Source organism: Polypterus senegalus, chromosome 3 (assembly GCF_016835505.1).
Source record: "Polypterus senegalus isolate Bchr_013 chromosome 3, ASM1683550v1, whole genome shotgun sequence".
Classification (NCBI taxonomy): Eukaryota; Metazoa; Chordata; class Cladistia; order Polypteriformes; family Polypteridae; genus Polypterus; species Polypterus senegalus.
The window spans coordinates 127890720-127916131 of record NC_053156.1 but is presented as its reverse complement, the minus strand read 5'-3'; the positions used below and the strand labels follow the sequence as shown (position 1 = coordinate 127916131).

At 35.9% G+C, this 25412-nt stretch overlaps 1 protein-coding gene across 5 annotated transcripts in view; it reads right to left on the bottom strand.

The window, feature by feature from the left end:
* fig4a (FIG4 phosphoinositide 5-phosphatase a) overlaps window positions 1-25412 on the bottom strand; it is a 340932-nt gene that overhangs the window by 84204 nt on the left and 231316 nt on the right. For all 5 annotated transcript variants that reach the window (XM_039747917.1, XM_039747913.1, XM_039747915.1 and 2 more), the window contains exon 22: window positions 16561-16646. In XM_039747917.1, the coding sequence (XP_039603851.1) occupies window positions 16561-16646 (86 nt within the window). The remainder of the gene's footprint in view (window positions 1-16560; window positions 16647-25412) is intronic.

The following is a 25412-nucleotide window of genomic DNA, read 5'->3' as shown; positions in this document are numbered from 1 at the left end:
TTCAATGGTAACTATAACAGAAACAAAATCAGTAAAACTACCAGGTCTTCCATTTAAACTTATCTTGTCTAATCCTGTTAAAGTGAAGTAAACTGCCTTTGTATGAAACGCTATTTTACATTTTAAACATTGATTTATACCTTTTACAAGTTCCATATAACTGAAAGCTGGCTATCATCAACATTTGATTTTTTTTAACCACCAAGTGGTAGTAATTTAAAATGAATACCACTGGAAAAACAGAACAAAAGTTAAACCAATACATATTGTACATCCCAAAACTCATCACCTACCATAAGTAATAAGGCTTCTTTCAAAGCAACCCGTTTCAACGAAAATCCCACTATAGCACACTCAAGGCAGTGACATATAATCCAGTAATTAATTAATGAATTATATGTAGTTTGGTGAAATGATGGTCAGAAAATAAAACAGTAGCAAGTAGGCATCAACTTTTGACAGTGGAAAGGAGTTCAAATATTCATGAATTTACAAAGTATAATTTTAGATTTAAAACAATTTTATAAGCTTCATGTGCTCTAATTTTAATATTTGTGCAAGTTCAACTTTCAAAATGGCCAACAAATAAATCCTAAGGGAAGACTTTAAACAAAAATTGTGAGAGTGAAACATGACATGACTTCATGCAGATGCATACATGCTTGGCATGTAGGAAAACTAGAGTACTGTACCTGGAAAGAAAGCAATGCAGATATGGCAACAACATAAATGATCATGACATATTTGCACTGGTGTGAACAATTCCTTGGTTTGGACATTTTTCTGGGGTTACCCTAATGAAAATGCACAAAATATTCATGATGCCGTCTGCCAAACAAACTGCAATGTTTAACCACTATCTCTTTGTCCTTCCATCAGGCGATATTTTATATCACTTATAATTTTTCGCTGGTATATAATATTATCAAAACCACAAATGAACAAAACCCTTTCCCAATCTGTACAGAACATAACTAAAATGAGAAATAAAGCAAAATCTTTCTCTATGTATTAGATTACATGTAGAAATGTCAATATAGATATTAAAATCACCTACAAGAATGACTGTCTGGGAAAGATAATGGAGTTTGTAGTTCACTCAGTTCAGTTAAAAAAGTCCATTGTATTTTGAAGGACGACAGAGAATACATAGAATAGGACCAGATTTTGTTATCTGTTTTACAGCCCAACACTCGAAGGCCAATAAATGTTATTTTTTTGATGTTTAGTTCAGATTAAACAATTACAGCAAGTCCTCCATCCTGATCTGAGCTCTGAATCGCTGGTAAAGAAACTGGACTGACTAACCTTCATTACAGATGCAAACTCATTAGGTTTTTGCCATGTTTCAGTTAAGCACAACATAAAAAGGTTGCAGTCCATAACTCAGACTATACCAGTGCTTTAAAACTGATAGGCCTTGTATTAAGCATAGTGACGCTAATGGTTAACAGTTTGCTGTGCACAGATTCATATACAGAGTTTATGTCAAGATATTTTTAATACCATTATCCTGATCAGGCTGGCATATTCCAAAACAAATGCGGTTGATGAACTTCCCAGTCACAGCCTGGCAATGGTACAGTCTCGATCCACGGTGTATATATAGTAGTTGCTAGGGTGCATTACAGGCTTGCAGACCTCATATATAACTAGACCAAACAGAATCCTGGGTTCAAATAAACAGATTTATTTTAACAAAATATACATTCCACAAGCTTTTCTGAAAAACAAACAGTTCTGTCCTCCGGCTCTACTCCCACTGAGTGTTGCCCTACTTTCCCCCCAACTCTCACTCACTGAATGTGGTGGAGAAGCATTTTTTTATACCAGTACTTTTGGTGTCACAACACTGCATCCAAGAAGTACTTACAGGTCAGGTAGACAAAGTTCCTAAGAACTTGGGAACTTCTCCTTCAGCAACTCCTTCTATTGGAACTACAGTTTCTATACAATGCCTTGGGTGTTTGAATGGGAGTACAATGGGAGGAATGCTGCCATACAGCGTACAGGAGAGAATAAATAATGTCCCCAGGAGGCAATCTCCCACTGATTTTCATTATAACATCCTCTTATCTAGGCAATGAAGCTCAATCAAGCCTGGACGGAATGTCAGTACATCCATGTCCTTCACAATATACTGTATAACTAGCTTTATATATGTATATGTATATGTATATATATATATATATATATATATATATATATATATATATATATATATATATATATATATACACACACACAGTACATCCGGAAAATATTCACAGCGCATCACTTTTTCCACATTTTGTTATGTTACAGCCTAATTCCAAAATGGATTAAATTCATTTTTTTCCTCAGAATTCTACACACAACTCCCCATAATTACAATGTGAAAAAGGTTTACTTGAAGTTTTTGCAAATTTATTAAAAATAAAAAAAACTGAGAAATCACATGTACATAAGTATTCACAGCCTTTGCTCAATACTTTGTCAATGCCACAAGTTTGGCACACCTATCCTTGGCCAGTTTCACCCATTCCTCTTTGCAGCACCTCTCAAGCTCCATCAGGTTGGATGGGAAGCGTTGGTGCACAGCCATTTTAAGATCTCTCCAGAGATGTTCAATCGGATTCAAGTCTGGGCCATTCAAGGACATTCACAGAGTTGTCCTGAAGCCACCCCTGTGTGCTTAGGGTCATTGTCCTGCTGAAAGATGAACTGTCGCCCCAGTCTGAGGTCAAGAGCGCTCTGGAGCAGGTTTTCATCCAGGATGTCTCTGTACATTGCTGCAGTCATCTTTCCCTTTATCCTGACTAGTCTCCCAGTTCCTGCCGTTGAAAGACATCCCCACAGCATGATGCTGCCACCACCATACTTCACTGTAGGGATGGTATTGGCCTGGTGATGAGCAGTGCCTGGTTTCCTCCAAACGTGACGCCTGGCATTCACACCAAAGAGTTCCAGCTTTGTCTCATCAGACCAGAGAATTTTGTTTCTCATGGTCTGAGAGTCCTTCAGGTGCCTTTTGGCAAACTGCAGGCGGGGTGCCATGTGCCTTTTGCTAAGGAGTGGCTTCCGTCTGGCCACTCTACCATACAGGCCTCATTGGTGGATTGCTGCAGAGATGATTGTCCTTCTGGAAGGTTCTCCTCTCTCCACAGAGGACCTCTGGAGCGCTGACAGAGTGACAATCGGGTTCTTGGTCACCTACCTGACTAAGGCCCTTCTCCCCTGATCGCTCAGTTTAGATGGCCGACCAGCACTAGGAAGAGTCCTGGTGGTTACGAACTTCTTCCACTTACGGATGATGGAGGCCACTGTGCTCATTGGGAAATTAAAAGCAGAATTTTTTCTGTAACCTTCCCCAGATTTGTGCCTCTAGAAAATCCTGTCTCAGAGGTCTACAGACAATTCCTTTGATTTCATGCTTGGTTTGTGATCTGAAATGAACTGTCAACTGTGGGACCTTATATAAACAGGTGTGTGCCTTTCCAAATCATGTCCAATCAACTGAATTTACCACAGGTGGATTCCAATTAAGTTGCAGAAACATCTCAAGGATAATCAGGGAAACAGGATGCATCTGAGCTAAATTTTGAGCTTCATGATAAAGGCTGTGAATACTTATGTACTGTACATGTGCTTTCTCGATTTTTTTATTTTTAATAAATTTGCAAAAACCTCAAGTAAACTTTTTTCATGTTGTCATTATGGGGTGTTGTGTGTAGAATTCTGAGGAAAAAATGAATTTAATCCATTTTGGAATAAGGCTGTAACATAACAAAATGTGGAAAAAGTGATGTGCTATGAATACTTTCCGGATGCACTATATATATATATATATATATATATATATATATATATATATATATAGTTGTGGGGTTTTTTTTAATTATATTATTCTCCAACAATTAAAAAAAACACTTTATTTTCCTCCCGGTCAATGCTCGGTATTTAAGCTAGTGGGAAATATAAATTTATTAACAAACATCTACAGCTGAAAATATAGCACACTTTTTACTATTAAAAGTAGTTATATTGGTTTATAGTATAACCTATTGCATTTGACAATAATATTGACTTTTAAGAAATGTTATAGGTATGGCAAGCCGAATTAACATTTAGAGATATCTCAAAATGGATTTTAAGATATCTGGAAATGCATTTTAGATATCTCAAATTGACTTACAGATATCTAAAAATGCATCTATTTTAAGATATCTAAAAGCATTTTATGATATCTTAAATAGATTTCAAGATATCTTGAAATGATATGCTGTACATTTTGAAATATCTGAAATGCATTTTAAGATATCTTTAATGCAATTCGAGATATCTTGAAATACGTTCCTGTGCATTTTGAGATATCGCAAATACATTTCAAGATATCTTAAAATAACTTCCTGTGCATTTCAAGATATCTCAAATACATTTTGAGATATCTCAAAAATACTTCCTGTAACATTTCCTATTCTTTCAATGGGACTTCCTGTCTATTTCGAGATATCTCAAAATGAATTTGAGATATCTTGCAATACACAGGAAGTTATTTTAAGATATCTTGAAATGTATTTGAGATATCTTGAAATGTGCAGGAAGTCATTTTAAGATATCTGAAAATGCATTTCAGATATCTCAAAATGAATTTGGGATATCTTAAAATGAGAAGGAAGTTATTTTGAGATATCTCGAAATATAATTTAGATATCTTAAAAAGCATTCAAGATATCTTGAAATTCATTTTTTTCAGATATCTGAAATACATTTTTAGATATCTAAAATTAATTTCATGATATCTTAAAATGGGTCTCTGCTCCATTTCAGATATCTAACAATGTATTTCAAGATATCTCAAATTATATTTCAAGATATCTAAAATGTATTTTAAGATATCTTTAAAAGGACACTCAATTATTTCAAGATATCTCAATAGCATTTTCAGATATCTACAATACAATTTAAGATATCTCAAATACATTTCCAGATATCTTGAAACAGCTTCCTGTCCATTTTCAGATATCTCAAATACATTTCAAGATATCTTAAAATTACTTCCTGCACATTTCAAGATATCTCAAATACATTTTAAGATATCTTATAATAAACAAGTAGTCCCATTGAAATAATAGGCAATTTTACAGGAAATGATTTTGAGATATCTTGAAATGCATTTAAGATATCTTAAAATGCATGAAAGGTCAATTTAAGATATCTGAAAATTCATTTGAGATATCTTGAAATGCAGACACAATTATTTTGAGATATCTGAAACTGTATTTGAGATATCTTGAAATACATTTGAGATATCTCAAAATGTATTGCAGATATCTTAAAATGTAAAGGAAATTATTTTAAGATATCTCAAAGCGAGTTTCAGATATCTTAAAAAGTAAATTACATTTTAAGATATCCAAAATTTATTTTGAGATATCTCTAAATGTTAATTTGGCTTGCCATATATAGGTGTACTTCTAGCCCTAATATTTGACATTGGAAAGGAAACATTATATGCAACACATCTATATACCATAATAAAGTAACACTGATATGTGATTATAACACTTAAGTTTAAATGTATGATGCAGTTAATACTAATTTAAGTTACTGTTTAAAAAACTTGGCCGAAAACGCTATCAATCATACCATGACGAGGTGCCAAAAGTTATTTAGGATTATCATCTGTAACTCATAGCAAACATGTGCATCCTGCAACACAGCTACAGTCATGGCCGAAATTATCGGCAACCCTGGAATTTTCCCAGAAAATGTACCATTTCTCCCAGAAAATTGTTGCAATTACAAATGTTTTGGTATACATATGTTTATTTCCTTTATGTGCATTGGAACAACACAAAAAACAGAGAAAAAAAGCCAAATGTGACATCATGTCACACAGAACTCCAAAAATGGGTCGGACAAAATTATTGGCACCTTTTCAAAGTTGTTGGTAAATCGTTTTATTTCAAGCATATGATGCTCATTTGAACTCACCTTTGGCAAGAAACAGGTGCTGGCAATATAGCAATCACACCTGAAGCCAGTTAAAATGGAGAAAAGTTGACTCAACCTTTCTGTTGTGTGTCTGAGTGTGCCACACTAAGCATGGAGAACAAAAAGAAGAGCAGAGAATTGTCTGAGGACTTGAGAACAAAAATTGTGGAAAAATATCAAGAATCTCAAGGCTACAAGTCCATCTCCAGAGATCTTCATGTCTGTGCTTGAAGTTCACAATACGTGGCACTGTAGCTAATCTCCCTGGATGTGGATGGAAGAGAAAAATTGATAAAAGACTGCAACGAAGGATAGTCAGAATGGTGGATAAACAGCCCCAAACAACTTCAAAACATATTCAAGCTGTTCTGCAGACTCAGGATGCAACAGTGTCAGCTCGAACTATCCATCGACATCTGAATGAAATGAAACGCTATTGCAGGAGAGCCGGGAAAACCCCACTGCTGACACAGAAACATAAAAAAAGCCAGACTGGAGTTTGCCAAAATGTACTTGAGGAAGCCAAAATCCTTCTGGGCAAACGTCTTGTGGACAGATGAGACCAAGGTAGAACTTTTTGGTAAAGCTCATCATTCTACTGTTTACAGAAAACGGAATGAAGCCTACGAAGAAATGAACACAGTACCTACAGTTAAACATGGTGGAGGTTCTAAGATGTTTTGGGGATGTTTTGCTGCCTCTGGCACTGGAGGCCTTGACTATGTGCAAGGCATCATTAAAACTGAGGACTACCAAAAGATATGGGGGCGCAATGTAGGGCCCAGTGTCAGAAAGCTGGGTCTGTGTCAGAGGTCATGTGTGTTCCAGCAGGACAATGACCCAAACATACCTCTAAAAGCACCCAGAAATGGTTGAAGACAAAGCACTGGAGAGTTCTGAAGTGTCCAGCAATGAGTCCGGATCTAAATCCGATTGAACACTTATGGAGAGATCTCAAAATTGCTGTTGGGAGAAGGCACCCTTCAAATCTGAGAGACCTTGAGCAGTTTGCAAAAGAAGAGTGGTTGGAAATTCCAGTTCAGAGTTGTAACAAGCTTGTTGATGGTTATAGGAAGCGCTTAATTGCAGTTATTTTTTCCCAAAGGTCGTACAACCAAATATTAAGTTGTGGGTGCCAATAATTTTGTCCAGCCTGGTTTTTAAGTTTTGTGTGAAATGATTTCAGATTTGGCTTCTTTTTCTCTGTTTTTTTGTTGTACCAATGCACATAAAGGAAATAAACATGTGTATACCAAAAGATTTGTAACTGCAACAATTTTCTGGGAGAAATGGTACATTTTCTGGGAAAATTCCAGGGGTGCCGATAATTTCAGCCATGACTGTAATTACATTCATCAAAGCAGAAGAGAGTCTACAGCTTCTGAAGAAGGCATCCACTGATGTCCCTGCAATGATGAGAGACTGGAACTGAAGTTTGACACTGGAAAGCAGCTCAGATTTCTAGACAATATTCCATAAACCACAGACAGGCTATATATTGTTCTATGGCCTAAAACAGCAAAGTAAGTTATTTTGCTTGAGTTGACTATTGTGAGAGAATAATATGGAGGTTACAATAGTTAAGTACTTTAGTTTGCAGTGCACAGTGAAATATATAAACATTTGTTTTAGAAATGTCATAAAGACACTGCTGAAATGGTCAAGTAAACAAGCAGAATGTTCCAGTGGGGTGATTCAAGAAACTGGCAGATGTAATGTTATTTAATCCACCAAGTAAGACTTGCTAGTTAACATGTATACAGTTTACATAACAGTATAAGAGCTGAATTCAATGGGTATTGAAGAACAAGGATATAATGGAGTGCTTTATAATATATAATAAAGTGCTTTTATTTTAGGCTGGTTGTCCTCTGTGCTAAAGCACCTTATGTCTTTTAACCAATCAGAGTACAACATGTAAAAATTAATTCAGCATTGTTATGCAAATTCAGTTGTTTATGAAACAGACCTCTATCCTTACTTTTTTGATCATTCTGTAACAGACTGCTGTGATGAATGCTCCCTCTTAAAGCATTTGCTGAAGGGTAATTAAAGATAGATAGATAGATAGATAGATAGATAGATAGATAGATAGATAGATAGATAGATAGATAGATAGATAGATAGATAGATAGATAGATAGATAGATAGACAGACAGACAGATAGATAGATAGAATAGATAGATAGATAGATAGATAGATAGATACTTTATTAATCCCAAGGGGAAATTCACATAATCCAGCAGCAGTATACTGATGCAAAGAAACAATATTAAATTAAATAGTAATAAAAATGAAAAAATGAAAAAAAAGAAAAAAAGAAAAATAAAATTAATGTTAGCATTTACTCCCCCGGGTGGAATTGAAGAGTCGCATAGTGTGGGGGAGGAACGATCTCCTCAGTCTATCAGTGGTGCAAGACAGTGACAAAAGTCTGTCACTGAAGCTACTCCTCTGCCTGGAGATGACACTGTTCAGTGGATGCAGTGGATTATTCATGATTGACAGGAATTTGCTTAATGCCCGTCGCTCTGCCACAGATGTTAAACTGTCCAGCTTTACTCCTACAATACAGCCTGCCTTCTTAACAAGTTTGTCCAGGCGTGAGGCGTCTTTCATCTTTATGCTGCCACCCCAGCACACCACCGCGTAGAAGAGGGCACTCGCCACAACTGTCTGGTAGAACATCTGCCGCATCTTCCTGCAGATGTTGAAGGATGCCAACCTTCTCAGAAAGTATAGTCTGCTCTGACCTTTCTTGCATAGAGCATCAGTATTGGCAGTCCAGTCCAATTTGTCATCCAGCTGCACTCCCAGATATTTATAGGTCTGCACCCTCTGCACACAGTCACCTCTGATGATCACAGGGTCCATGAGGGGCCTAGGCCTCCTAATATCGACCACCAGCTCCTTGGTCTTGCTGGTGTTAAGGTGTAAGTGGTTTGAGTCGCACCATTTAACAAAGTCTTTGATTAACTTTCTGTACTCCTCCTCCTGCCCACACCTGATGCAGCTCACAATAGCAGTGTCATCAGCGAACTTTTGCACGTGGCAGGACTCTGAGTCATATTGGAAGTCTGATGTATATAGATTGAACAGGACCGGAGAAAGTACAGTCCCCTGCGGCGCCCCTGTATTGCTGAACACAATGTCAGACCTGCAGTTCCCAAGACGCACATATTGAGGTCTGTCTGTAAGATAGTCCACAATCCATGCCACCAGGTGTGAGTCTACTCCCATCTCAGTCAGCTTGTCTCTAAGGAGCAGAGGTTGGATGGTGTTGAAAGCGGTAGAGAAGTCCAAAAACATAATTCTTACAGCACCACTGCCTCTGTCCAGGTGGGAGAGGGATCGGTGTAGCATATAGATGATGGCATCCTCCGCTCCCACCTTCTCCTGGTATGCGAACTGCAGAGGGTCGAGGGCGTGACGGACCTGTGGCCTCAGGTGGTGAAGCAGCAGCCGCTCCATGGTCTTCATCAGATGTGACGTCAGAGCAACAGGCCGGAAGTCATTCAGCTCACTAGGACGTGATACCTTTGGGACAGGGGTGATACAAGATGTTTTCCAAAGCCTTGGGACTCTCCCCTGTTCCAGGCTCAGGTTGAAGATGCGCTGTAGAGGACTCCCCAGTTCCAACGCACATGCCTTCAGCATGTAACATTAAATATGCAATGGACAAGTTTTCTTCTGTCTGATTACTTACTCAAAGAGGTTTTTATCAGAATTGTTCTAAGTAGAGGATAAGTTTCTTTCTTTAATTAACATGTTTGATTTCTACCACACTATCCTCAGGATAGACGAAATGGAGGAATCCAGAGAGAGGAAGTATGATGGGTTAGTGGCTAAATACTATACTGTAGTGTTGGCTAGAATAAACATCACACAGGATCTTTGTGTAAGGCAGTGAGCCTGTTAGGTATCATAGGTGTACACAAGAGAAGGGCCATCCAAGTTATTATGAAGGCTAAAGAGAGGGCCTCAAAATGATTGTGGATTGAAATAAATAATCTATAGGCACAAGAGACAGAGAAAGGCACAGGGTTAATATCCATTGAGAAGTACATGACTTGCTGGTAAGTTTTTGTTAAACTGTCGGCTTACATGAGTATTGCAGGTGAAAAGAAAACTCATTAGAAAGATCAAAAAGACTATGGCTTCAGAGAAAATTTTGTAGTCTGCTTTTTACACTATTCAAACACAAGGAAGGGTTTGATTAAAGCTACCTGGGTTCTTGATGCTGGGAGCTCCTAAACACCTCTTTATTCCAGGTTATGTCACTGATGATGTGTCCAAAAGCATTGTAAGATGTATTAACTTGCCTGGTGTATAACAAAATTTCATTTTCCGATGCCTTCAGAAAGAAGTTTATAGATATCTATGAGTCTGGGAAGGGAAATTAGCCATTCCACTGTCCAAAAGTTCATCTACAATTGGAGGAAAGTTCAGACAACTGCCAATTTGTTCAAGCAAGGCACTTTTCCATGGTACCTCATACCTTGTCGTACGCAAGTTCTCTGCTCGGTTTTGCAGACTGGCGGCACCCAGCGTCAAAGCAATGCTACTGTTCCTGTGTGGTTACTCTTTTATTTTCCTGACGCGGCTTTATAAATACACTGAAACTAACCGCATATTGTTTATTAGTGTAATGCATCTGATTGTAATTAACTTGTAACAATATAATGGTCCAGGGAATAGCCATAGTATTCCAAATACCATAACTGCTTTAGCGTTGTTATTCTCACTGCACTTTCTTCTTCTTCTTCTTCTTTCAGCTGCTCCCGTTAGGAGTTGCCACAGCGGATCATCTTTTTCCATATTACTCTCACTGCACCACTCGAAGTATTTTTATCACTGTATCTGAGTGTGAATCACAGCAGCAGCTGATCGGAAAGAGAATTATTGGTATGCAGCATCAAACGCATGCAACTTCAGCCACGGCAAAACGTTTCAAAGCCTTTCCTGTACGGACCTCGCAGTTTCATCCCAAGAACTATAAACGCACTTGATCAATTGCTCCTTGTAGAACTGTTTGTACTTATAAGTACAATTACCTCACTGTAAACTTGCACTACAGTTATAATATTGCACAATCTGAGCCACTTTATAAAGCGCGTATTTATATATGATGACGATATCATTTTTAAGATGAAATGTAGCAAAATATGTTTATTATATTATACAGGTAAAAATTTAACTTCATTTGAATAATCTATATTCTTCACTGGGACTGGTGTGAAGGATAGAATAATTACACATGTACTACGAAGATAGTTCAATGTTCCTTAAACATTTTGAAGAATTGGCGCTCAAGATGGCTTAACATCTTTTACAGAGCTGATTGTGTGGCCATCAGTTACTTGGAGAAAGAAAAGCAAGGACTGCAGGGGCGGCCATGCCAATATATATTGAATATAAAACAGAAAGAGAAAATAACAGCACAGCTAAAAAAAGCAGTGGCACATTTCAACAAAGGTTAAACGCTTGTGTCATGAGCATGAGGCGGCTATGCAGTGTCTGCAACGGACGTGGCCATCAACCGTGCATAAGACACCATATTGACATTGGCGGGCACCACAAGCCTAGAGCCGCCCATGAGTACTTCTGCAATAAATAATTTCATCGAAGGTCACGCACAATCACTGCACCGTGAAACCCATGTTTAATAATGTGCTTTAACTCCTATCATCATGAAAATGATATAACGTATACATCTCAGTATTTTAGTTATTCAGAGAGCTGTAATATCACGAATGTAATGGATTCTGTGTCCAGTTGGAGGAAGACAGCCGGTTTAAGAAGCACGTAGTGATTCACACACATAGAGCACATAGAAGATCACATACAAAACAAAGCATTTAATGTGCTACTTTAATTACGATGTGATTTGAGAAACTGGTTAATTAAATGATTTTAAGATGATGTTTATGATGTTCTACTTTAATGACAAAATAAACTACATGAATAAAGTGGAAATTTTGAGAATGAAGTTGACATTTCGTACTTTTTTCCCCACTGTGTGCCTTTTTTTTCTCTGTACCCTAATAAGCTTTCATATGACACTCAGACGGTGGGCTACGACTTGTCTTTTCACGGCGACTTTGATATCTGAGCTTTCAAGTTTCTCCAACATGCTATGTCACTCGATCAGCTTCCTTTTGTTGATTATACCATGGTTTAATTGAACAAATAGTATGTTTTTCCTTTGCCTCCACTTGGTATTCGCTGAAATTCTTATATTTTCCCCTGTGCTTTTCCCATTGTCTTTTCACAGAAGGCTGAGCTTAAGGGCGATTTATTTTGATTCGCATATTCAAAGAGGCATAATTCTGGGAGGAGTTGGGGCATTACATAAGGCGCATGCACGAGCGTTACTTTTCACGCTGACCGGGATGTATGTAGGTGAATAACGTGGAAGTTGGAGTACACACAGATTCCTGCATCTGGATTTTTCTGTGCGTGAGCACATTTCGGCTTTTGTGCTTACGTCATGTTATAGTGCGAATTCTATGCACGGCGTTATGCATGAGGCCCCAGGACTTTAAACACACAAGGCAAAGACAGAGTTACTTGGCCACAGTAACAGAAGACAGTTCTGGTGAAAACCTAATATACCAACTGTAAAGCATGGTGGAAGAAATGTTATGGTTTGAGGCTCCTTTGCTATATCAGGGCCTTGGAAGCTGACCATCAAAGAATTCAGTATAAATTCCTAATTGTACCAGTGGGTGTTTTAGAATATTGTGAGAGCACCTTTCAGGAGATCAAAGTTCAATCAGAAATGGAAATGAAACATGGCAATGACCATTAACATAATAAAAAGTAAATCCACCAAGGAATGACTAAAAAGGAAGAAATGGGGGGTTCTGGAATGACCAAATCAAAGCCCAGAGTTGAACCCTATCAAGATGCTAGGGGGGCGCATTTGAAATAGCTCAAATGTTGCACAACTAAAAGAATTCTGCATGGTAGACTGCAAAAAACATTCTTCTAGTCAATGTCAGAGACTGGTAGACAGTTACCAGAAACAGCTACTTATGGCTGTTTCCACTAAAGGTGGCAATACCAGCTATTATAGCCAAGGTGTACATACTTTTTTTACAGATGGATTTGACATATCTGTTATTTTTTCCTTGAATAAATAATTGCAAAGTCAAATTTCCTTTTTGTTTCATTACATCACATTTATTGAAAAAACTATTTAAATAAAGATAAAATTGCATTATGTTCACATATTAAAAAGGAACATTGCATGGGGTGTACTTACTTTTTCATATGATTATATATTTAACATAAACCCTCATTCTTTATTACCCACTCTTAACAACACTTTTCTGTTTTCTTTTTCTTCCCAGTATGCAGCAGTAGCATGGAGACACTAGTAACTTTAGTAAGCTATTATTCCTGACCATTCAAAGAGATGTAACAGAGATTAAGTGCATTTAACATTAATAATTTTAGGCATAGCCCCATATTACAATAATGCTATGGATCCCAGCATGTGTTATATGACACTATAGGATACATAGGGAGAGGGAATGTGAAGCTAATTTAGCTCAGCCAGACACTTATTTTCTTCTGGAATATTGTGCTAATAGCTGATACAATGATGTTGATTGATTTTCCCACTTGTTTGAGAGTCTACACATATAAAACAAATTTAAAACGCATTACCATATTTTTGCCTAAATGCTCTCTATCCATTGTATCATCGAGTATTTTTCACTTAGCCATAAAAATTCTGTTTTCTTTTTTTCTGTTTTTGTCATCTGTTTAATCTAATATACAGTATGCCTCATTCATAATAGAGTACCTGTAGGTGTTATTATAGCCGAGTACAGAAAAAGCTTTTGAGAGAGATGAATAGGACTAATTATTTGGCACAATGTATAAGTTTGGGTTTGACCCTAGGATTACTGTAGAAATAATATAATCTGTGACTGTTTATCTTTAAGGGGTTTAAGAAAAGGATGTATTCTTTTGCATTTTCATTTTACCACTGTTACTGAACCACATGCATTCTGACTATGTATAGTACAGGCCAAACGTTTGGACACACCTCCTCATTCAATGTGTTTTCTTTATTTTCATGACCATTTACAGCACTCCATCGCTCTCCTTCTTGGTCAAATAGCCCTTACACAACCTGGAGGTTTGGGATCATTGTCCTGTTGAAAAATAAATGATCGTCCAACTAACCTGACTTCTGCACAACACAACTGCTGGTCACAACCCCATTGATAAAGCAAGAAATTCCACTAAATAACCCTGATAAGGCACACCTGTGAAGTGAAAACCATTTCAGGTGACTACCTGTTGAAGCTCATCGAGAGAATGCCAAGAGTGTGCAAAGCAGTAATCAGAGCAAAGGGTGGCTATTTTGAAGAAACTAGAATATAAAACATGTTTTCAGTTATTTCACCTTTTTTATTAAGTACATAACTCCACATGTGTTCATTCATAGTTTTGATGTAAATGGTCATGAAAATAAAGAAAACACATTGAATGAAGAGGTGTGTCCAAACCTTTGGCCTGTACTGTATATAGGTGTCATATTTACAGAAAAAATCAACCTAAACTATAATAGCTTCCAGGATGGTGTCAAGCAGGCTCTTTCCAAATGACCTAAGATATATCCCTCACTGATAGCAGGGTAATAAGGCAGCTGAGAAAGATAATGTTACTATACACATTTCAATATACTACATAAAGTTAAGATATTTTTTAAAAATATAAACTTATTTTATAACTATGAATTTTTGTTTTATGTTACTGGGGGAGTAGGTGTATTTACTGTTGGGGAATCAATAAAATATTATTTAGCTATTTTATTTAGAAAATGAAATAACTACTTCTGAGGAAATAACTGCTCCAGAAATCTAAAATTGACACACCTCTCGACAGCTTTCAAACTGGGCAGCAAATGTAGGAGTAATTGAATTCTATCAGCAATTTTACACCATTCAAGCCCGTAAGTACATAAGTTACTATAGAAATGTAGTCTGGTAAGTCTTGTTCTCTTCAGTGGGTGCTGTGTGCACTGCTATTAAAAGTTGAGTAAATCTCTTTGAAAATATACAGCAAAACCTTGTGCCATCTTGAATTTGTATCATTACTCTTGATTGCACACCTGAAAGAACCCTTGAAACAAGCTATCAACATCCTTAGAGACTTAAACATGGAAAACAACTTTGAATCATTTAAACTCATTCTTGAATTAAAGAAATGTGTATACATATTTAATAAGTGTAAATTAGGATGTATTCATTGCAATCTACTTTAGTTCCCAATTCCACTCCATTTGATTAGTACGGTGTCAGTTTTATTCAGCAATACTATGGATAAACAGCTAATCATACCCACATTTACAAAATAGCTTATGTTTAGAAACCTTCTTTCAAAGCTGCCAATGTATGGAAGGACTTCAAAACATGTGTTTTTGTATGTCTGTACAAAATACAAGTTAATATGCTTTTACAATTTCCCGCATTGTTTTGATAAAATACTAAGATACATTTTATATTATTTATTGATTTTTGCCAAAGCCAGCAATTAACGAGATTCACAAAAGCTCCCAAAATAACAAAGCACTGTCATGAATTTCTAATTTTATGTTAAGGTCTTGTGTATACTGATAAATAAAACACTGCAGAAAGATGTACATCATTTGAAATTAAAGAGTTGTCCAAAAAAGCCATCTTTTATAAACACAACAATGAACTATATTCACAGTAAAAAGGTATCAGTGATGAACGCACAACTATTAATATTTACATTTTTGTTGTATTGGAGTAATTTTTCCTCTGTTTGTTATTGCTTCAACAAAATTTCCATTTCTACTGTGAACAATTCTGTTTTACTTTTAGAAAGATGGGAGATAAAACATACATAAAATAAACAAAACAACATAAATACAGAAAAGTCTCTTACTTTTTTTCATACCATTTTGCTTCATAGAAACAATGATGGTAAGCCATTAAGGTATTTGAAGAGACCAGAAGATAAAAATATAACCTAGAAAATAGTAATGTGCAGAACATTCCTTTTATTCTGTTGTCAAAACTTGAGTGCTGCCCCAAAATCTTTGTAAAAACCATAAGCAAAAGTCATTGTTCAGAGACTTTAACAGAGAGTGTCCTTCCATGGCAGAAATCAAGATGTTTCTTCGGAATTTAAAGTGCAGTGCTAGGTACATCAGCATGCATGACATCCCCAGACAAACAACAAAAAAGCATCCTAACAACATAACCCCAAAATTGCAGCACCTATCTAAAAAACAAAATGGCGATATGGTACACACTAATAAAAATTTAGAGCTCTATTAATTTAGCTCTAGAGGATCAATACCTTTACACAGAAAACATGTAACACCATTATCTAATTTGTAATATATATACTTTTAGAAATTTAATAAACTATTATCATAAAACAGAAAAAAGTATTCTGTAAATCAAAAGTAAAATCCAGAAATGTAATTGCAAATCATAATTTGCATGCAATTCTTTGATATTTTGTGCTGACTAATGCAACTTAAGCCACACTATAAATACCTCACTACAAAATGAGAAATTAGGAAAGGCCTACCTTTGATAAATCAATAAGTTATCTTCAGAAGGATGTTCTGCAGGATTTAATCCATATACTTCCTTTACATGTAGTTGGGGAAAGTCCTGAAAAAATGTAAAAATAAAAATATTATGTAAAGTTTGCTTTTTACAATTTTTGATTTACTACAGAATAGAATTATGGCATAAAAAATAAATTGCAAAACATATTGAAAATTATTCGAAAATCATATTTTGTAGAAAAAAAAATTTAGAAAAACAAAACTCTCTAAAACACCTAAACATAAAAAAGTCAAACATTCTCAGACAAAAAAAGATAGGATTACTCTTTACATACAGTACAATAAACTTTTTCCATGTATCATTTTAATAGATTGTCCAAAATGAACGGGCATTATATATTTCTAATAACACAGCAGATTAATTATTTTGGAAAATACACATTCAATTACACCAGATTAAAGAGGTGTGTTGCACCAAAACAAAGTTAAGTCACCAAGACTCTAAAAGATTGTGTTGATTGCCTGTATTTTACAGCAAACAGCAATATCATTATTTTGATAAATCAGTACTGAACAATACTAAAATGACTGCATGGCATATCTAACTAATAATGATAACAGTATTTAAGACTTAATTTAAAATGCATGGTATGCTACTCATTTTTCCTTCTCTGCCATTACTTCTTTGTTAGGAGTCTGCAGCTTTGATGAAGCTCCTCCATCTTTCTCTTTCAAATCACTCCTTACACAGTTCTTTCATCTCAGCCTATCTTCCCCTTAACTTTCTTTGTGATAGGTCTTCTCCAGGTACTCTCAGTCATGTCTTACTAGTTTATCCTTACCAAATTCCCATGCCATCTTTAATTTTTTCACTTATCTTTACCTTTCATGTCCTTCTCTTAACCTCTTTATGGCTTAATCTGTTCCTCAAAAAGACTCTCCAAAACCCACCTCAGCATTCTCATCTTGTTTATCTTACTCTGTATATCTCTGCACCGTACACCAGCATAACTATCTTCACATGGACCATCATCCATTTAACACACACCATCTGAGTTAGCTCTCATCATTTTCCATGCTACATGTATTTTCTCACCAATTTCCACTTTACAGTCATATATGTAAGTTTCCACAAGTCTAAACTTGCTCTATGTTATATTAACAGTTGTCCCTCTCCCCATCTGCCCCTAATCAAGAACTATAAATCTTCCAGCATTTACTTTTAGTCTTCCTCTTCCAAGACACCCCTGCCACCCAATCACCTTTTTCTGTAATTCTTCCTCTGACTCTACCATAATTACTAAGTCATCAACATGTAACAATCCCCAGAATTCACCATCATGATATTCCGACTAAGCACATCCACAACAGGGTCACAGAGGAAAATGCTAAGAGGCCAAAAGAGAAAAACCTGATAGAGACCTATTTGCACATTTCAGTGTCTCCATATTCTATTTTTACCATTAATTCTCTCATCATTATTACCTTTATTATTACCATAATAATCTTACCGCTAAGACACATGAGAAAAAGTGGGCTCCAACACCAAATAGAATGATAAACACTGCTGTAAAATCTAACACTTATTACTAAAACTTTCATCAAGTGTTCCATTAACGTAACCCCACAACAGTTTTCACATTCCCTTACATTTCCTCTGTTCATAAAACACTCTTTCATCAGTCTTCTAGGATCTTTTCCTAGCATAAGTAACTTCATTAATTTCCTGTTGCTTATGGTTACTCGGTGGTATGATGCTGCAGCTCTGAAGCAGTTCCGGTTGAGGCTGGAGGGACTTCCAAATCCGGTAGCTCCCCCAGGCCCCAACGAGACCCAAGAAGGCTTTCCCGTAGGGCTAAAATACTTGTATGCCTTGTGGGCACCCATGCGGGGATCCAAGCCTGTGCTCACTGCCACCTAGCATCCTGGGGGAGACAATCCCTGTGTAAGCTCTTTCCCAATGTCCTTCCATCCTGAGGGCCGGTAAGGACAGTGACCATCTCTCACAATGTTAATAAGTCGTTGTTTAAGAAAATAGATTAATTTAATGATCTCATTTATCTGGAATTCAAGACATCCAGGAATTCAAAAGGTAACTCTAAAAAGAGACCTATAGCAGAATGTGGCATGGCACAACCTAACTTCAATTTAATTACTGGGTGATGAATACACAAGCTATAAAGACTTGGGAAACTGACACATATGGATGAATTTACACAAGCATGTCCGGCAATGGAAATAAAATCTTGCAGTACAGTACGTCTTCATATACCCTGCTTTGTGTTCCAGTAAACACTAATTTTCATCAAAATACCAATAATCCCACCAATCACTCAGAATATGGAACCAATGTAAGATGCACATCAAAGCAGATACGTAATATATACATGTTATGCATTATGAAATGTATATTATGAGTACTTAATGGTGTCATTGTCAATATAACATTACATAATAATTTCAAGTAACAATGATCAACACCAATCAATACGAAAGTTTTGAAAGTTGATTTACTCAGGAAACTAATCGAACTGCTATCTGTGTTGGACTCAAAATCAGCCAGGTCTTCGGAGATAGCCTCCAAAAACTCATTTAAAGTGTGTTTTGGTCAACTTTAAGCCATTTTTACCAGAACATACAAAAAAAACGATGCTCAGTTATGCTCTACTACTCTGTGTGATGATGCGCCATGAGTCTTTGAAAGACTCATACTGTATATTTCATTACACACACTGCCACCTCTGTCTTATTATGTTCATATATAGACATCTACATATCGTTGGAGACGTCACAGTCGCCAAAATCCCAGTGTATGAGGTTTGTGAGTGTGTGATCTATTGAGTCCGAGCTAATGAACCGGAATTGGGAGGTGGGATGTGTCAAATGAAGGTGTTGCGTCTCCTTTTATTTGGAGGATATCTATTGATTGTTGCATCATACAATAATATGCTTGGACTTGTTTTGATCAGGAGTATCTACTGTAAGTAGCAATGTGTCAGATGTGCTGTTGGTTTGTGAAGTAATATGCGAGAGCACATGAAAAATCAGAAGCATGTTGGAATGTTGTTTCTGGTTTTCAGCCTGAAGCTTACGTTTGCTTGGTTGGCAGGAGGGTTCATCACATTGGTTGAAATCTATTGGTCTGGACCTTTTGATTGATGCATAATACTTTGGTATTCCTTATACAGAAAAATGAATATGCTTTTTTCAAATATTTTGCGACAATTTATTAAACACCCCATATGTGATCTCATACCAGATTAAAAACCCAACTGTAAATACTGTAACAATTTGATTACTAAAGAGTATGAAGTCGACACCCGGGCCTCGCAAACAAGGTATTGTTTGAGTTGGGGTGTGTCATAGTTCACATGTATGATATAGTGAAAGACTTTTTTAAACAATTGCTCGGCCCGGTACAGGGGCACTCAGGGTGTCTACCTGAAAGAATCTAAACCCAAATTTTTTTAAGTCAGTGGGTAACTGATGAAATGGGGAAAAAATCAAATTCTCACTTAAAAGATCTGTTTTAAAATATGGCAAGATCTAACTAAAAAAAATTCAGAATAAGCATTCATATGGAGGGGAAAAATGACATTTTTATTCTTAATTATCTTTGCCCATGCTCTTAGCCCTCTTTCTCTTGAGTAGGGGTTGAATTCTGTTTTGTTAGGTTTTACCTCTTTTGTTGTTCCGGTTTTCTTTTTTAATGTTCTGTTTTTTTTCTAGTTTGACTAAAAAATTATTCATTGTACAAGTTTGACTTGCTTATATGCAATGATATTTTCTTCAAATAAAATAAATAAAAAAACACAAAAACATTTTTAACATTTCTTTATAAATTAAGAGAAGCAATTTGGCACTTTTTAATTTAAAAGGTAGAATTTGAAGCAGAACCTAATATTATCAAACATGCTTACTCCAATTCAGGGGCACATGGGGTCAGAGTCTATCACGGCACAATCATGCACTAGATAGACAGATAGACAGACAGACAGACATGCATGTAAAAACAGACAGTAACTTTGAATAATGTTAGCATTTACTCCATTTTTTTTAATCCTCATACGCCACTGCTGTGGGGCTTATTTTGTTTTGGAAGTACTCTGTCTCTAGGTATGTCAGAAGACTTGGACTTTGTGAAGTGTGGTCCAGACTCAAGTGGGGAGGCAAAATGGGAGGGATGGGGGAAAAAGAGAGCAAGCTATATCTAATCTGTCCTTTTAATCCTTATAATGATAAGTGCCAATGTAACAATAGGGTTCATGGCAATAACTCCTGGGAAAATTGGAAATTTAGGTCAAAGCTGTCTCACTTTCAGTTAAGACTACAAAATAACATCAGAAAAACTAAACACCCCAAAATCTCAAAAATACTAGTGACTTATTTGACTCAAATTTGATGACTTACAGAAAAAAGAAAAATAGCCAACCTATGTTTTTTAGTTGTTGATAGTTTTTTTATTCCTCGATATTTATTAATGTTATGCTAGCATACATGCTCTATGCTGAGCACAGGCTTTATGCATACAAAATAACAGTGCAAAAGCAATTAACGGGTCATGTGAATATCTCCACTAACAAATATGGTGGATGAATGACTGAGGAAGGGGCAGTGTACTGGACAGGAAAAAACAGACATGATCATGTTCAGTGTGTACAGTGAGGTGTGAAATGTAAGTTCAGTGAGGCTCAAGGGAGACATAAAGCACAAAGGTTAGCAAGCTCACTATATAACTCGAGAAGCTGGTGCCAGGCGCTGTGTGACTGTGAATGTAGCTGTTGCTACGCTAGAAGCAAAAAGGGAGTGAGAGAGAAGTAAAGTGGTGTCCTCGGATTCAACATCAGCCAGGTGTGCCAGTTTAATCTTAACAGGTTTCCCATAGCTATTCCACTGTAATATTCATTCACATATATAAGCTTTGAAAGGGGACCCCAACACCAACCTCTAAAATAGTTTGCATTTACATGTGCATCTGCTTTCTTTAAATCTATGTTTATCAAAACTCCTTCTATATACATGCATATCAGCAGACTATAATGGGGGAATCACATAGAACTTTCTAAATACATTGGAAAAAAATAGTTGAGTGAATGGCATAAAAAATGAAAATTTTAAACATATAATAATAATAAATATTTACTCACATTTCATATTACTCCTACTGATTACCCATTTCAACTGAAAATAATACATTTTGCTGTAAAATTGTGTTTTGCAATGACCATCAACAACTAGGAAAAGCAGGATTTAATGCTAGACTACTCATGGGCAATTGTATATAGCATATTCAAGAATAAGCAGCTCCATTGACCTAATAATATTACTATATATATATTTACATTTACTTATTTGGTTGACACCTTTATCCAAGGCAACTAACAACATATATGATACAATTGGTTACATTTCTTTCACACAGTGTCAGTAGCGGGATTTGAACCCACAACCTCAGTTTCGGAAGTCCTAAGTCCAAAGCCTTAATCACTACACCACACAGCCTGCCAATAATATTAGCCCTTAGAAAATAAATACATACATATAAATATTGTAAATAGAAAAGTACTTTGTTAGTTACATAGTATTTCTGATACATCCAATTAACCAATGGCACTACAACTAAAGCCCATTGTCTTACAAAAAATCAACACAACTAAAATAGCTTAAGATTAATGTGGAAAAAAGAAGCCTGAAATTTATCAATATGTGGTACTTCAATCATCAATGCTAATTTATTTAAAAATATTATTAGACTTTGATAATAAGTTCTGGCAAAATATGTTTATACATCCCCCAATATGAGTTCAATTTCAATGGAATGCATTTCTGCATCTTTAAGTTGGAATGTTTTTGGTTTACCATTTGTTAATTAGTTTTGCATTTTATTATGTTTATTCACATATCTGTTCCTGTCAATAAAAAAATAAAACAGTTTTTGCATCATTTGCAATATGAGAAAAAATAAATTACACATCTATCGAAACAAGAAAAAAAAAACAAGAAACAAATTACAGCCTATGGCATAATGGCAATATCTGTCATAGCCTGATCAATTACTTTTGCTTCTACTTTCTAAAGAAATAACTTCATCTTGTGCTAACACAGAAGTTAAATGTGAATGAATTTGTTGCTATGGAAATCAACAGACTGTTGGAGCCAACTATTAATACAATTTGCTTACCAAATATATTGTGTTCAAGCTCAATATTAGTTTTAACAAAATGACTTTAGGAAGCCAGTCTGTTTTTCATTTTCTAAAAACACTCAAATGTTCAAATGAGAACATTTAAAGTACAAATGCATTTGGAACCTGCAGAACTCTTTAACAGCTTTGTTTTTAATTGTATTCATTAAATACTGAAATACTTTTTTTAAGCTTCAATTATTATCTTGATATTTTCATTAATTATAGGTACATTTTGGCTACTTATGGCTAATTATAGGTACATTTTGGCTACCACAAAGTAATCAGGTATTGACAAGGTTTTTTTGTGTAACCTTCAGTTATTATATTGATATTTGTTTTTTTTTTTTACATCATACCCTTTGCTTATTATATTGGGACAGTTTAAGATCATATTATAGGTTAATTGTATTTGGACTGTATCTTCACAAGGTATCTCAATTTTAACCTTCTCTACACTCCTGCTGTGGGGTTTGTTTCGTTCTGAACATGCTCTGTTTCTTGGCATGTCAGAGGACCAGGATTTCACAAAGTGTGGCTTGCCTAACTAATAGAGGAAAAATAGGGGTGGGATGGGGTTGTTTGGTTGAGAAAAAGAAAGCAATGCTATTTCTTTTTTATTCCTTCCACTCCAATATCCATAAGTGCCAACAAAACAATAGGCTCCATAGCCATAACACCTGCCAATAATATGAAATCTATGTCAAAGATATCATATATGATAATGTACTGCCTTAACCTGAGACTACCTAAATGTCAACAAAAGTTCAAAAACAATGTCTCTATGACCAAACAGTGAAGTTTGTGCGCTGGAATGTCAAGGGGTATCAATCATGAATTATAGAGAAAAAAAGTATTCTCTCACTTAACAGGTCTAACTGCTAAGATAGTATTTTTACAGAAGACTCACTTATTAAGCAGGGACCCGTTTAAGTTGCAAAGACAGCAGACTGGCCAAAATTTTCACTCCAGCTATACAAATAAAACTAGGGCTGTAGGAATCTTAATACTCCAAAATATTCCACTTGCAGTGTCAGATGTATTATCTGATTATGAAGGGTGATATGTCATGGTGATGGGCAATTTATCTAGTACTAAAGTGATTGTTATTAATATCTATGCACCTAATGTGGATGATAAAATATTTAACCTCCGACAATATCTAGGGGTAAATATCACAAGTAAAATAAAATCTCTATTTCAACAAAATTTTGCTGTCTGCATTGAAAAAATTAAAATGTGAATAGATGGTCTATCTTCCATTTTACATTAGCAGGGAGAATCAACATTGTTGGGATGAATATCTTTCCCAGGCTTCTTTTCCAATTTCAAAGCATCACCATATACATTTACAAATCACTTTTAAGAAATTAAATTCAATCATAACCTAATTTATTTGGAATTCGAAAAATCCACACATTCAAAGGGTGACTCTGCAACAACCTAAACCAGAAGGAGGCATGGAATTACCTAACTTTCAGTTTTATTACTGGGAGGAAAGACCTGGACATCGACACAAATCGATGAATATACACAAGGCTGGTTTGCAATAGAAATAAAATCTTGCAGTACTTGTTTATATTCCCTGCTCTGTGCCCCGGTAAATACAAATTATCTTTAATACACTAATAATTAGGGATGGGTATCGTTTAGGTTTTATCCAATACCGGTGCCAAAACGGTACTTTTGAAACGTTGCCGGTGCTTAAACAGTGCTCGAACCGGTGCTTAAAAAAATAAAGAATACAAACTTCGTCCAAAAACCTCTTGCGTTTTTATTTTTCCCAGTAATTTTTTTTAAACAAAATTATAACAAACCTAGCCCTTTCTGTCAATAAAACATAACTTCTTTGGTTGGAACCAGTGCTTAAACAATTGAAAACACAAACTTTGTCATGAAACCTGTGATGTTTAGCAGTTTTTTTGCAAGAAGATAATCATATTAGCCTTTTCTGGAGCTATACGGCATCGCTCTTGGCTGATGGCATGCCCAGCACAAGAGAAAACTCTTTCAGAAGGCATTGATGATGCTGGGACACATAAATAAAACATATAAACCAGTTCCCAGAATAAACAGAAAATACATTTGAATTTTCATTAATTTTTTTCTTCCAGATAAAAAATAAAAACATATAGCTCACCTTTTATTCAAATATAGTTTACTTATAATATTTAGAGAAGACTTACAAAGCTAAGCAGCTATGAACATATTAACCTTTACAGTATTATACAGTCTATTTTTTTTTTTATGTAAGAGTAATACAACATTTTTCACCTGAATGATAGTGACTCCACCGTTGAAAATGGATGGAGATCTTTGACTATAAATTTTGTCACTGCCCTATGAATTTCGTCCACTTTTTCTTTCGTCATTTTAGCCTTTTTGGCCAGGGTGAAGGGAGTATCTGCCATCAAACAAGAAGACAGCCGCATGTAACTACGACGGTGTTTGCTAGTTCACCTTACATGCATTAATGTAATAACGTGGTTAGCCTACTCAACGTAAATTGCACGAACAACATTAAGCTACTCACCCAGAGAAGAACGGGTGCTGCTGCCATCATCATCATCAGTTATCATTTCTGCTACACTGGCAGGGCTAGGGGCCGGACTCTCCTCCTCGGGTTCTTGGATGTTGCTAACTCCGAGAACAGGCACCACACCCGCAGTAGATGTGCTCGGTTTG